General features: G+C 42.3%; 1 protein-coding gene across 1 annotated transcript in view; it reads right to left on the bottom strand.

Annotated features, from left to right (window-relative positions):
* gdap2 (ganglioside induced differentiation associated protein 2) overlaps positions 1-15640 on the bottom strand; it is a 127446-nt gene that overhangs the window by 47089 nt on the left and 64717 nt on the right. The window contains exon 11 of the mRNA XM_089003356.1: positions 8196-8335. Coding sequence (XP_088859482.1) covers positions 8196-8335 — 140 coding nt within the window. The remainder of the gene's footprint in view (positions 1-8195; positions 8336-15640) is intronic.

The following is a 15640-nucleotide window of genomic DNA, read 5'->3' as shown; positions in this document are numbered from 1 at the left end:
ACACTTAAAAGGACACCCGGCACTATCATCCGGTGCCGGTTCATTGTTTGTTTGCTGCTTGTTTGCTGCATGCATTGTGTATGTGTTTGTTTAACCTTGGCGGACTTTTACTCTTGGTCTTCTTTTGCTACTTTGCATTGTTTTTCCATTCAGGTGATTTTGATGTTTTACATTTTGTTCCTGCTGACTTTATTTTAATACAATTTCTCACATACAACCTCCTGCTCCCTCTTGCCTGCTTTTTGGGATCCGAACCCGCCATCACCACCTCGCAAACCGTGACACAAAGTCCCTTTCAAGGATGCATGTGGGCCACAAATTTTTCCATGGTGCTTTCAAGGATCGAAGGGTAATATCATGCCAGCCTTTTCTATCAGCTGAACACAATGATACACATTGAAATGGAATTAGCATATACGCTAAGCGGCTAAATCAGACAAACACACACCTCGTTCGTGTTTCGACGTCTCTCTCTCTCTCTCTCTCTCTCTCTCTCTCTCTCTCTCTCTCTCTCTCTCTCTCTCTCTCTCTCTCTCTCTCTCTCTCTCTCTCTCTCTCTCTCTCTCTCTCTCTCTCTCTCTGGATCGACATGTGCATTCAGAGAAAAGGGGTGTGGAAAGGCAGGCCGGCTGGGGCGTTGTTCGGTCACGTGCTTGGTGTTCTTCCACAGAAGATTACTCCGCCAGCCATGGTAGGGGGTGTGTATCGCGAAAAGTAGTGCGGAATCCAAGGTTTAATTTTCATAAAATTAACGTTGGTAAACCGAAAAGTTCGTAAGGCAAGGCGTTCGTAAACCACTGTAAATTAAATAGGCAGGCAAATTAGGCTGATTGATCAACATTCATATCAAATTGGAATGAATTGACATGGTAAATGTTGCTAGATTCGCTGATGATTAATTACTTAATAGAGATTCACCATTTGAAATCATGAGATTTTTTAAATAAAATATAACTATAGATTTATTAAAAACGATAGTGAATAAGCACAATGATCGTTTTAATCTGACAAATTGATATTCCGCTGAAGTTAAAGACAGATGATTTATACATGCAATGTATTTATTGAATTTGATGGCGTTATGGAATTGGATTGGATTTACTTTTATTAGTCCCACAGTGGATAGTTTTTAGGACGTTTACAGAAATGTGTGACACATTTTGCTTGCTGCGCATTTAACCCTTTACGGATGATTGTGCCAAATTCGGTACACTAAAGATAAATGCTTATAGATCGAGAAAATGAAAGGTAGCAGTTCAAGTGTCGATTGGAACTGATGCAGCACAAGTTACATGTCCCTTTAAAACAGGTTATGTGTAGCTTTGCCTTTAAGAGCGTCAGTGACATCATCTCCTTCTTGCGCAACACAACATGCGCACCTCCATCTTCAAAGCTCCTATTTTTAGTCATGGATGAAATATCACGTAAGTATATGTTGTAGCTATTTTACATTTAGGAAGGAGGTAAGACAAGTACTGGATGGGCAAGAGGTCCTTCCAGATGACTGCCAAACTACAGCGAATATAATCAGAGACACAGGTCGGAAAGTACTTGGTGTATCGAGTGGAAGAAAGGTAGAGAAGGAGACTTGGCGGTGGAATGGGGAGGTGCAGGAGTGTATACAGAGAAAGAGGTTAGCAAAGAAGAAGTGGGACACAGAGGACGGACAAGAATAGACAGCAGTAAAAGGAGATGCAGCGCACGGCACGGCAAAGGCCAAACAAGAGGCCTATGATGACTTGTATGCTCGGCTGGAAAGCAAGGAAGGTGAGACTGATCTTTACAGGCTGGCGAGACAAAGAGAAAAAAATGGTAAGGACCTGCAGCAGGTTCGGGTGATTAAGGATAGAGATGGCAATGTATTAACAGGTGCCAGTTGTGTGATGGCAAGATGGAAAGAGTACTTTGAAGAATTGATGAATGAGGAAAATGAGAAGGAACAAAGAGTAGAAGACGCGACTGTTGTAGACCAAGACGTAGCAAGCATTAGCAAGGATGAAGTGAGGAGGGCGCAGAAGAGGATGAAGGGGGAAAAGTCACTCGGGACTGATGATTTACCAATCGAGGTATGGAAGTGTCTTGGAGAGGTGGCGGTGGTGTTCCTGACTGGATTATTCAACAAGATCTTAGATGGTGAACAGATGCCTGAAGAATGGAGACGAAGTGTACTCGTGTCCATTTTTAAGAACAAAGGAGATGTGCAGAGTTGGACTAACTACAGAGGAATAAAGTTGAAGAGCCATCAATGAAAGTCTGGGAAAGAGTAGTTGAAGCTCGACTAAGAGCAGAAGTGAACATTTGTGAGCAGCAGTATGGCTTCATGCCAAAAAAAAAGAGTACGACAGATGCAATGTTTGCTTTAAGAATGCTGATAGAGAAGTACAGAGAAGGTCAGAAGGAATTGCATTGTGTCTTTGTAGATCTGGAGAAAGCGTACGACAGGGTGCCCAGAGAAGAGCTGTGGTATTGCATGAGGAAGGAGGGGTCCAAGTGCAAGAGTGATGCTACAGGGAGAAGATAAAGAAGGTGGATGATTTTAAGTACTTGGGGTCAACTGTCCAGAGCAATGGAGAGTGTGGAAAAGAGGTGAAGAGGCGTGTCCAGGCAGGCTGGAGCGGCTGGAGAAAAATGTCAGGTGTGATGTGTGATAGAAGTGTTTCAGCTAGGATGAAAGGAAAAGTATATAAAACAGTGGTGAGACCAGCCATGATGTTTGGACTGGAGACTGGAGTGCCACTTAAGAAAAGACAGGAAGCAGAGCTGGAGGTAGCAGAGCTGAAGATGTTGAGGTTTTCTTTGGGAGTGACCAGGTTGGATAGGATCAGGAATGAGTACATTAGAGGGACAACTCATATTAGAGGCTTTGGAGAGAAAGTCACAGAGGACAGACTGAGATGGTTTAGACATGGTCAGAGGAGAGACAGTGACTCTATGGGGACAATGATGCTGAGCCTTGAACTGCCAGGCAGGAGACCGAGAGGAAGACCGAAGAGGAGGTTTATGGATGTGGTCAAAGAGGACATGAAGGTAGCTGGTGTGAGAGAAGAGGATGCACAAAACCGGGATAAATGGAGGACATTGATTCGCTGTGGCGACCCCTGAGGAGAAAAGCCGAAAGGAAAAGAAGATATGTTGTAACTATTTTATGAGATATTCAGAAGAGGTTTACCTTGTGGCTGAAATGCATAAAATAAGGCCAGCTTGTTTATTTACCAATAAATATTAAAAATAAGGCGTGTCCAGAATTTGGAACATTCGGCGTGCTAACGCTATTTTCATGATGATATTGTTGATGCTGACTTGGTACCCGATGCGAATAATTGTAAGTGAACGATGCGTTTTCCACTAATAGCTGTACCTCATAGCTTTGCATTCTCAATAGGATTATTGAAACGGAGGTCCATATGTTGTTTTTTTTGTATCTCCTAAACAGAAATTAGAAAACTTAAACATTTTCATCATAATGTCTGGTACAAATTTAACACTTCCTATCTCCAAAAGACCGTGAAACATGGTATGAGCAGATACAACACTTACAAGTTTCTTTGAAAAAAATGACAGGAAAAGCTAAAAGTCTATATTTTATTTGGGGTAAATCAAAGACAGCAGAATTACTTCTGAAGGCCTTGAGGACATTAGATTGTAATGTCAACTAAAATAATCTGAGAGAAAGAATTTGTAATCAGAAAATGTAGAAAATGTTGAAAAAAATGTAGTATGTAGAAATCAGAAAATGTAGAAATAGAGAAAATATATAAATAATTAATATGTAGAAATGATTGTTTTGAATAACGTAATAGGTTGAATTTCCACATGTGCCATGTAAGGTTTTGTTGACACCGAGTGGACAAAATAGTCCCCACTACCATATGTGCATTTCACATTCTCAAATACAGTGACAGGAAGATGAAGCATCTTAAAGGACTGGAATTCTGTTTGTGATGTAATGTAAGAAAAGAGATGCCCATTTCACGGTAAGATCAGAGCATTGTCATCAAATGGTGAGTATAGTTTTTGCTTTTTTGAATGTTGCTGTGCCGATTACCATTTTGTGTTTGGGAGCCTTTTACTGAGCAAGCTGCAAACTGCTTGTTCTGTAGCCACAAAGGGACATATGTCTTCTTTTGCTGGTCCCAAGCCCGGATAAATTGTGTCAGGAAGGGTATATGACGTAAAAGCTTGGCCAAAACAAACATGCGGATCAAACCTCTCAAGATGGAGGACACTGATTTGCTGTGGAAAAGAAGAAGTCGTTTTGCCATAATAGGAGTTTGGCATGAGTATGACTTATTGCTTGTTGTGGAGCAGAGAAAATGCGCATATAGTGTCAATGCCTTGATTAGCTGCAGAGAGCCATTGCCTTTCCCACTCTTGGGGACTCTTGAGGACTTGGCACTGGAACCAAAAATCCTACTGGACCCTTCACACCCTGTACACAACCTTTTCCTGCTACTCCCCTCAGGCAGGCACTAACAATCCATGCGCACCAAATCTAGCAAACATTTAAATAGGTTTTTCACCCTAGCCATTAACCCTCTAAACAATAATCCAAATATAACTGTATAGTGCTCTTTGCAATTTTGCACAACTCTGTGGAACAGCATCCCAATACCATCATTGTAGCTTCAGCTCTGTACTCACTTGAACCACTGTTACTGACAAATATAATCTCCAGCATCAGACACTTTGAGGCGCTCAAGGACATCTGCATAATCACACTTGTTTTACTACAAATACGGCAACTGATCACTTTAAAATTAATCGCTAATTAGTTGCTGATTTTCTGCACCAACTGTAGAACTGTTATCGGATTTTATTCTACCACTGATCACTTTGGCTCTGCTTGATACCTTGCATTGTTTCAGTTGTTCCTGAGAGGTATTACTTACATTAAGGAATTAGATTAGATTAGCCATTATTAGTGTCCTCCATACTTATTTGTATATTTTTTTTATGAACTTAGTGGAGCATGTTCTGCCGGAGACACATACCTTGTGTGTTCTACACACTTGGCCAATAGATGTTTCTGCTACTTCTGTCACTCATTGAAGTGTATAGCAAATTGACAGGCCGCAAAGGCATACATTTGGATCATTTTCCTCAGCACAAGGTTTGAAAAACACTGGTTTACAGAACAGAACCATCATGTTTGTGTTCAATCTTTAATATTACTGACATAACTGGGCAACTGTCAGGTCGCAATCTTCCCCCCAATCTACGTCTGTCCCTTTTACACAGTAGAATTGCCTTGACGGGCAGTGTGCATAAGTAGTGTTACGGATAGATGACACCAGTTTTTAATTGGACGTCAAGCTTTCTTCTCGAGCATGTTGACCTCCTCTTTTTTTTACAAAGAAAAATGGTCCCGGATTGCAAAAGGCAGATTGTGTTCGGCTACGAAGTTGGCAAATAGAACCTCTGGTTTTGTCACTTGATTAGAGGAGTCGTCTTTACTGCTGGTGAGGAATGTGTTGCTTTTTTCGTTTGTCGATCGACTATTTAATAATTCCACATGTTGCACAGTTTTGTTGTGTTTTGCAACATCATTTTTTTCCACCACGGCTGACCGAAATATGCACGCAACATATTGAACAAAATGCAAATGACACTCCACGATCGCTTGCTCTTATCGAAGAATATTCAGTTTGCCAACCTGACCGAAATTTACATTCATAACTTGTTTTTTTTTGCAGGATGCTTTGGACTCTCGCTGCTACTATTCGCCATGTTTATTCGTCTGCTGTTCTCGAACGTATAAGATCACATGCACTGCGAGATGAGCTATTCTTGATGTTCATTTTTCGAGCGGCGGCAGAAAATGATGCGTTTGAGGCTAGTTGTAGTTCGGTCACTTTACAAATCGGGGCAAATGGTATTGTTCCAAAATGGCGGTTTCAGGCCAAATGCCCAATTTTCCCCAATTAGTCGAGAAAATGAGCATTTTGAAGCAGGCAGAAAGGTGATCAAAGACCATATTTTTAACTTTGAATGACACCTCAAACACATGGACAGTGGTTTCCTTCTATTAAACAACAAGAAAAAAGCCTTTTGATGACAAAACAAGCATTTATTTAAATTTATAATCAGATTCAGAATCAGAAAAAAAACAGAACAAAAACAATTTATTTACAGATGTGTGCATGTGTTTGAATAGGTGTGTGTGTGAGGTATATACAGGTGCAGTGATGCATCTGGTAAAATAAAAAAGGGGGCCATTTGGCCCTGGTGTCTGAAAAGGGGGCCAAAGTCTAAAATGGATGTGACCCAATTAAACTAGATTGTCCAAGTATACTAAACTGATTGAAATAAACCAATATCCGTTCGCACTCGGTCCCTCAGATCCTCATCCGCCTTTCACCTCTATGTGCCCTCTGCCCGTCTCACCACGATGGGATGGAGAGCTTTCAGCCGCTCTGCTTCCAAACTCTGGAATTCACTTCCACCCAACGTTCGTAATATTGACTCCCTCCCTATTTTCAAGTCACACCTCAAAATCCATCTGTTTGAAATTGCTTTCAATGTCTAGTTCAATCTGCTATTTTATTATTTATCATTTTACTTATGTTTTTATTGTTTTTATTGTAAAGTGACCTTGTCCTTGTGTTTTTAAAGGCGCTTGAAATTAAATTTATTATTATTATTATTATTATTATAAAATACATTCATCGATATTTAAAAATTGCAAATGAAATTATTTTTTTTTAAATTAATTATTTGAGTGAAATCAATTTTTCTAATTCATCAACAAACAATTCAAGTCAAATAATGTATTCATACATACGATAAACAATTTCAATTTTCTTGAGTAATGACACAATCCTGTGCTATTTTGATATTGTATGGTATTACAGAGAACACAAAGAGAACAGACTTTGTAGAATATTTCTTACTAGTGTCTACTTAAACACATTACTTTGCTTTGAAGATTTCCAATGTGCTGCAAGAGCTCTGAAATCATTCCCATTTGCCACTAAATTCGAATCATTAACAGCAGTTTGCTGCAACAAATTGTCACTACCCTCTGCAGACTTATTGGATTGTTTCTTAAAAAACGAGTAACAGAAGTGTGTCATATGTGGCCCAGATCACATAGCAATGTACGCTAATCGTAATAAACATGCGCCGGTGCTGGCACAGTGGAGTTCCAAAGTTGTGCCGGTGGCTGTCAAAATGCGTAAATGGCGCAAGGTCGCCGCCCAGATGCATCACTGCAGGAGCGTGCTCGTGTTTGCAGGTGTGTCCCCCCACCCCACCTATCTCTCCTCCATTGGGACAAGTGTCATCATCATATATGATGGACCGCTACATTACATATATACAGTGATACCTTGGCTTACAAACTTAATTGTTTCCCAGAAAGTGTGTGGAAGGAGAAAAGTGTGTATTCCAAAGGTTAATTTCCCACAGAAAACCATTAAAATGAGAATAATCTGTTCCCAGGTTCCCATCAAACATAATTTTCAACTAAATAAGCCTTATTGTAATTAAAGAAATAAACTGTACTGTATAAGAAAGTTGTTTTATTTACCTTTGTGATGGTCGTTGATGGCTTGATAGAATGGATAGCTTTTTGGCTAAAGTGTCTCAAGGAGCTTTGGGTTGTACGTCTTAGAAGTTGTAATATTGCAACAGCAACAGATGCAGGCAGACACACGAGAAACTTCATTAATAGCTGGTTCCCTTGCTTGTATGTTCTATTCAAATTGTACAGATGGCTTGTGCGGGAAATTTTAACCTTGCAGTCTACACTCTGCCTTTGAACTATCAACAAAGTTGAAATGAGTCCAAAATTCACTGTGTTTCTATCCATGTGCTGCCCCCAGTAATTACGTTACAATGCATTACAGTGCCTCATAGTGGTGGAATAGTTAAAACCACAGAAAAAACGTTAAGTAGCCATTTTGAAATCGAACTGTGGAGAGTTGTGATTACATCCATGTCCATCCATGTGCCTGATTGTTTATGTTCCCCTTGGAACAAACAACATGAAGTATGCATACATTCTAAACTTCTGTTCGAGCACCCACCAATACTTTTATATATTTTGTCATCAATGTTGTAGCTGGCATGGTTTTTTGTGATCATGAAAAAAAAGGCGGTCAACGAAATGTAATCATTATCGATGAAAACAACACTAGCCCGAGTAGTTTGTAAAGTATCGCTTTTGAGATTAGCATGACACAATAATCACTTACTTGATGTCGACAATGTCATGGATGTTTTTGAGGAATTCAGTGTCCAATTGGTTGTGTTCTCCTGTCAGGGTGTGGAAGTAAACCATGACATATTCCTTGACAGCAATGTGGTCCATCACATGGATGAAATAAAGCAGGGCCTGTATGTGTGGACAAACAAACATGATTTGCATCAACTTCACAGCATATTAGTTGTATTATCATTTCTTGAAGAAAATTCCGCTGAACATGTTATTGCCAGGCTTTGGAATTGTGCCTTTGACCACAAAATACTGAATACTTACAAGTTTTAAAGCATTTTTTGTCCGTTCCAAATTACTTGAATCCTTCATAAATTCAATCCATGATGTTGCAGGAATAATTTTAAATGAGTTAATTCTTATTGAAATTATGCACAATTTTATTGATTGATTAAAGTTAATTCGATTTAAGGTTGTTAATGTTAAATTAATTAATGCATTCATTCATTCATCTTCCAGAACGCTTGATTCTCATGAGGGCTGCAGGGGCGGGAGTCATCCTGAATCGGTTGCAAGCGAATTGTATGTATGTTGAAGCAGATTTGATCTCACAGCCTCTGCACTGTGAAGTCGATGTGCGAACCACTTGACTACCGGGCCGCCATACATATACAGTGATACCTCGGTTCTCGACCATAATTCGTTCCAGGACCCTGTTCGAAAAGCGATTTCTTTGAACACCGAAACCATCTCTTTGCTCCTGTCACTTGTGAGTTGACGGCGGGGGGGGGGGGGGGGGGGGGGGCCTCTCCCGGCCGTTCTCCACCTGCTGTCAATTCACTAATCACGGACAACTCGCCACCGTACCTGGACTCTTCCTGCGATGCGTGAGTGTATCCGGTCCAAGGTATTTTCCCTGCGTCCCGTAAATTTATGTCATCTTCCGGGATTGCGCAATTTTGCACCCTCGTGTGCCATTTGCTTTTTGCCGTAGTAAGCGGTTCGGATCACCTCCTGCCTTCTTACTCGCTGTGTTTTCTTTTATTTGTGAATAAACATCCTGCTTGGGTAGTACGTCTCTGCCGCCTGCTTTGGGATCCCAAACATTCCACTACGTTCCGACGAGTCAGCTGCAGTCACTCTCGCTCGGAACGTGACAGCTCCGGATGACTCGGCTCCAGGATGTTCTTTTCTCATAAAATATCTATCCAATGATACTTGCTCTCACTCCCACAGCCACATCACTAGATTTCACAGCCTCCTTATTCTTTAATATCGTACCGATCGTAGATTTCACCATGCTGTATTCCCTAGCCAAATCAGACACTCGCACACCTCCTTCATATTTTGCGATTATTTCTTTCTTAAATGCAATAGTTGTACGCACTACTTTTCTTTTGACACTTTTAGCAGCACTTACTTTCTTTGGAGGCATGATTAGGGGCTAAAACTCTTCATACACTATATTAAATGCGAGAGCAAAACGCAGCACGTCCGCAAGCGAGAACAGTTGGTAACGGAGAGAGCGATACACTCATACTCCGCTCAGCACCCCACCTTCGCGTACGCACTCACGCGTCGTATTGGCGTTCGAACACCGATTGGTGTTCAAACTACGAAGCAAGAATATCTCAAATATTTTGTTCGAACTCCGATCTGTTCGAACTGTGAGGCGTTCGAGATCCGAGGTCCCACTGTACATACACACACACACGTGTGTGTGTATATATATATATATATATATATATATATATATATATATATATATATATATATATATATATATATATATATTGTTTTCTATCCTTTCACCCCAGCCCAACTCCATCCCTTTTCAATTGCTGCTGTGGACTGCAAATTTCCCCATTGTGGGACGAATAAATGTATTCTGATTCTGATTCTGAGAACGATCCCGACCGGAACGATCACGGAAACCAATGAGCTGATATACACCTCAGCATCAGTGATCCTAGAGATGCTCGGCTACAAGAGCAACCATGAGAGCCACGAGATTCATTACCCACCATGGAAAAGACGGTTGGAGGCCAAGATCAAGGCGGCTCGGAAAGATGTGAGTCAATTGACGGAGATCCAGAGAGGTGTGAATAAAAGGCCAATACCCAAGAGGTACATGCAGATAACCATACCTGAAGCACTCGAAACTGCCAAACAAAGGCTCCAGGCCTTGTCCAGTCGCCTAAAGAGGTATACGAAAGAGAATGAGGCCAGAAGAATAAACAGGCTGTTCGCAACACAACCTGCGAAAGTGTACGCTCAGTGGCAGGGTTCTAACAGCAGAGCAGACCCTCCAAGGCTGGAAATTGAAAGATACTGGAAAGGCATACGGGAGAAGGAGGTCGCACATGACAGCAGTGCACAATGGCTGGTGACTCTGAAAGAGGAGCACAGCAACCTCCCTCAACAGAACCCAGTTACCATCACAGCGGCAGATATACAAGGAAGAGTCTCAGGTAGGAAAAACTGGACGGCACCAGGCCCGGATATGGTCCACACCTACTGGCTAAAGAAACTCACAGCTCTCCACGAGCGCCTAGCAGCACAAATGAACCAGTTGCTGAAGGATGGGAGTCACCCAGGATGGCGAACAATCCTGATCATGAAGGATTCCTCAAAGGGTGCAGTTCCTTCCAACTATCGGCCAATAACCTGTCTCTCCACAACATGGAAGCTCATGTCAGGCATCATTGCGGCTAAGATAAGTGGACACATGGATCAATACATGAGCAAAGCACAGAAAGGCATTAGTAGAGATACTAGAGGTGCCAAACATCAACTGCTGGTTGACAGAACAGTCGCTCAAGACTGCAGGTCCCGACATACCAACCTGTGCACAGGCTGGATTGATTACAAGAAAGCATATGACTCGATGCCACACACATGGATCACTGAATGCTTGGAGTTGTATAAGGTCAACAGGACCCTGAGAGCCTTCGTTGCAAACTCGATGAGGATGTGGAAAACCACACTTGAAGCCAATGGCAAGCCACTAACGCAAGTGTCCATCAAATGTGGCATATATCAAGGTGATGCACTCTCCCCACTGCTGTTCTGCATAGGAATGAACCCCCTCAGCCAGATAATCGCCAAGACAGGCTATGGATACCGCCTCAGAAATGGAGCTACGATCAGTCACCTCCACGACATGGATGACATAAAGCTGTATGCTAAGAGCGAAAGGGACATAGACTCCCTGATGCACACAACCAGGATCTACAGCAGTGACATCGGAATGTCATTCGGGCTGGAGAGATGTAGTCGGATGGTGACTAAGAGGGGCAAGGTAGTCCACACTGAAGGGGTCTCACTCCCTGAAGGAACAATAGCAGACATTGAAAACAGCTACAAGTACATTGGTATACAACAGGCCAATGGCAACCTCGAACTAGCAACAAGGAAAGCGGCGACAACCAAATACCTCCCGCGAGTGAGGCAAGTCCTCAGAAGCCAGCTCAATGGCAAGAACAAGACCCGGGCAATAAACAGCTATGCCCTGCCAGTGATCAGATACCCTGCAGGAATAATAAGGTGGCCAAAGGAAGAGATTCAGACCATGGATGTTAAGACCCGAAAACTCCTCACCATGCACGGAGGGTTCCATCCCAAGTCCAGCACCCTGAGACTGTACACAAGCCGTAAGGAAGGAGGCCGGGGACTAGTGAGTGTGAGAGCCACTGTCCAGGATGAAACATCCAAGCTCCATGAATACATCAAAGAGAAGGCTCCAACGGAGGATGTACTCAGAGAATGTCTCAGACAATGGGGAACAGAGGATGAGGTGATGGAAGAGGGACAATCATGGGAGGAGAAGCCCCTACACGGGATGTACCACCGAACCATAGCAGAAGTGGCTGATCTCAATAAGTCCTATCAGTGGCTAGAGAGGGCTGGCCTAAAGGACAGCACAGAGGCACTCATCCTGGCTGCCCAAGAGCAGGCCCTGAACACCAGAGCCATAGAGGCAGGGATATACCACACCAGACAAGACCCAAGGTGTAGGTTGTGCAAAGAGGCACCTGAGACAATCCAACACATAACTGCAGGGTGTAAGATGCAGCCAGGGAAAGCCTACATGGAGCGCCATAACCAGGTGGCTGGCATAGTCTACCGAAACATCTGTGAGGAGTATGGACTGGAAACCCCAAGGTCAAAATGGGAATCATCTCCCAAGGTGGTGGAGAATGACCGAGCAAAGATCCTATGGGACTTCCAGATACAGACCGACAAGATGGTAATGGCCAACCATCCAGATATCGTGGTCATAGATAAAGGGGAAAAGAAAGCCGTTGTCGTGGATGTAGCGGTCCCGAGTGATGGAAACATCAGAAAGAAGGAACATGAGAAAATCGAGAAATACCAAGGGCTCAGAGAGGAGCTGGAGAAAACCTGGAAGGTAAAGGTGACAGTCGTGCCTGTGTTGGTCGGAGCACTCGGGGCAGTGACCCCCAAACTCGACGAGTGGTTGCAACAGATTCCGGGAACAACATCAAATATCTCGGTCCAGAAAAGCGCAGTGCTGGCAACAGCACGGATACTGCGCAGAACCCTCAAGCTTCCTGGCCTCTGGTAGAGGACCCGAGCTAAAATGGGGGACAGACACCACCCATGGTGGGTGAGACCCGGATTTTTTTATATATATATATATATATATATATATATATATATATACAGTAAAGTCTCGTTATATCGATAGTACTGCTTATTATGATACTATTTCTATGAACGCAAGGAGAAAACTTACATTTCCGCAGGATCGGATATATCGATAGTCCGGTTATATCGATATTTTTTTCGACTCCCGAGAATATCGATATATATGTGTGTATGTATATATATATCAGAATCAGAATCAGAATCATCTTTATTGCCAAGTATGTAGAACACACAAGGAATTTGTTTCCGGTAGAACACGCTGCACTAGTATCGTTGTCAAAAAAAACTGCTAAGTGGCACTATACAGTTCCATTTTGGCTACTGTTGAAAGAGTTCAAAGAGTTAATGGCTTGGGGGAAGAAGCTGTTTAAATGTCTGCTGGATTTGGTGCGCATGGATCGGTAGCGCCTGCCTGAGGGGAGTAGCTGGAAAAGGTGGTGGGCAGGGTGCGGAGGGTCCAGTAGGATTTTCCGCGCCCTAGTTTGGATTCTTGCAGTGTGCAAGTCCTCGAGAGTGGGTAGGGCGGTGCCAATGATTTTTTCCGCCGTCCTAACTGTCCGTTGAAGTCGGATTTTGTCCATTTTTGTGGCGGCCCCGAACCAAACGGTGATGGAAGAACACAGGATGGATTCGATGACAGCCGTGTAGAAATGTTGCAGCACCTCCTGTGGCAGGCCATGCTTCTTTAGCAGCCTCAGGAAGTACATTCTCTGTTGGGCCTTTTTCAGGATAGAGTTGGTGTTGACCTCCCACTTCATGTCCTGGGAGACTGTGATTCCCAGGAACTTGAAGGTCTCAACGGTTGACACCAGGCAGTTGGATAGTGTGAGGGGTAGCTGTGGTGATGGATGTTTCCTGAAGTCCACCATCATCTCAACTCTCTTGAGCGTGTTCAGCTCCAGGTTGTGACGGCTGCACCAGAGCTCCAGCTGCTCCACTTGTTGTCGGTACGCAGACTCGTCGCCGTCTTTGAAGAGACCGATGACCGTGGTGTCGTCTGCGAACTTTATGAATTTGACAGCTGGGTGCGTTGAGGTGCAGTCGTTCGTGTAGAGAGAGAAGAGCAATGGAGAGAGGACGGATCCCTGCGGGGCTCCAGTGCTCGTGGTTCGTGTATATATATATATATATATATATATATATATATATATATATATATATATATACATACAGTGAGACCTCAACTTACAAACACCTTATCTTACAAACTTTTCATCTTACAAAGGTCAAATTTATGTAAATTAAACCTTATAATAAGCACTATTTTCATAATACACACCCACCACGGCTGGCGTAGTGATCTTCCATAAGCCATCAATGACCATCAAAAAGGTAAATAAAACTTTATTTGACAGCAGTTTATTTCTTTAATTACAGTCCTCATGTAATGCGCCTCTCTTTCCAAAAAGCAATTCCCTTTGACCTTCGACCTCCAACGCCATTCCATCAAGCCATAAATGACAATCACAAATGTAAATCTTTCTTTCATTACAATACAATAACACATTTATGATACATAGAATAAGGTATGTTGTGTGTAGTTTTAAGGCTTATTTAGTTGAAAAGTATATTTTATGTAAATCTGGGAATGGATTATTCCCATTTTAATGGTTCCCTATGTGATTTTTTTTTGAGATACACACTTTTTGCCATACACACTCTGTCTGGGAACCAATTAAGTTCGTAAATTGAGGTATATAAGTGTATATATATATATACATATACATGAGGGAAAGGGTGATAAAACGAGACTTTACTATATATATATATATATATATATATATATATATATATATATATATAGTAAAGTCTCATATCGATATCGGTTATATCGATAGTACTGCTTATTACGATACTATTTCTATGAACTCAAGGAGAAAATTACATGCCTGCAGGATCGGATATATCGATAGTCCAGTTATATCTATATTTTTTCCGACGCCCGAGAATATCGATATAACTATATATATATATGTGTGTACATATATATATAACTATATATATATATATATAACATTTAGGAAGGAGGTAAGACAAGCACTGGGTGGGCAAGAGGTCCTTCCAGATGACTGGCAAACTACAGCGAACATAATCAGAGACACAGGTCCGAAAGTACTTGGTGTATCGAGTGGAAGAAATGTAGATAAGGAGACTTGGTGGTGGAATGGGGAGGTGCAGGAGTGTATACAGAGAAAGAGGTTAGCAAAGAAGAAGTGGGACACAGAGGACGGATGAGAGTAGACAGCAGTACAAGGAGATGCAACGCACGATTAAAGTAAAGGTGGCAAAGGCCAAACAAGAGGCTTATGATGACTTGTATGCTTGGCTGGACAGCAAGGAAGGCGAGACTCATCTTTACAGGCTGGCGAGACAGAGACACAAAGATGGTAAGGACCTGCAGCCGGTGATTAAGGATAGAGATGGCAATGTATTAACAGGTGCCAGTAGTGTGATGGCAAGATGGAAAGAGTACTTTGAAGAATTGATGAATGAGGAAAATGAGAAGGAACAAAGAGTAGAAGAAGACGTGACTGTTGTGGACCAAGACGTAGCAAGCAGTAGCAACGATGAAGTGAGGAGTGCGCTAAAGAGGATGAAGGGGGGAAAGGCACTCGGGCCTGATGATTTACCAATCGAGGTATGGAAGTGTCTTGGAGAGGTGGCGGTGGTGTTCCTGACTGGGTTATTCAACAAGATCTTAGATGGTGAACAGATGCCTGAAGAATGGAGACAAAGTGTACTCGTGCCCATTTTTAAGAACAAAGGAGATGTGCAGAGTTGTACTAATTACAGAGGAATAAAGTTTATGAGCCA

The sequence above is a fragment of the Hippocampus bargibanti genome, linkage group LG08, assembly GCF_051943395.1.
Source record: "Hippocampus bargibanti isolate YZ-2025 linkage group LG08, ASM5194339v1, whole genome shotgun sequence".
Taxonomy (NCBI): Eukaryota; Metazoa; Chordata; class Actinopteri; order Syngnathiformes; family Syngnathidae; genus Hippocampus; species Hippocampus bargibanti.
This window is presented reverse-complemented; position numbering and strand designations above follow the sequence as displayed.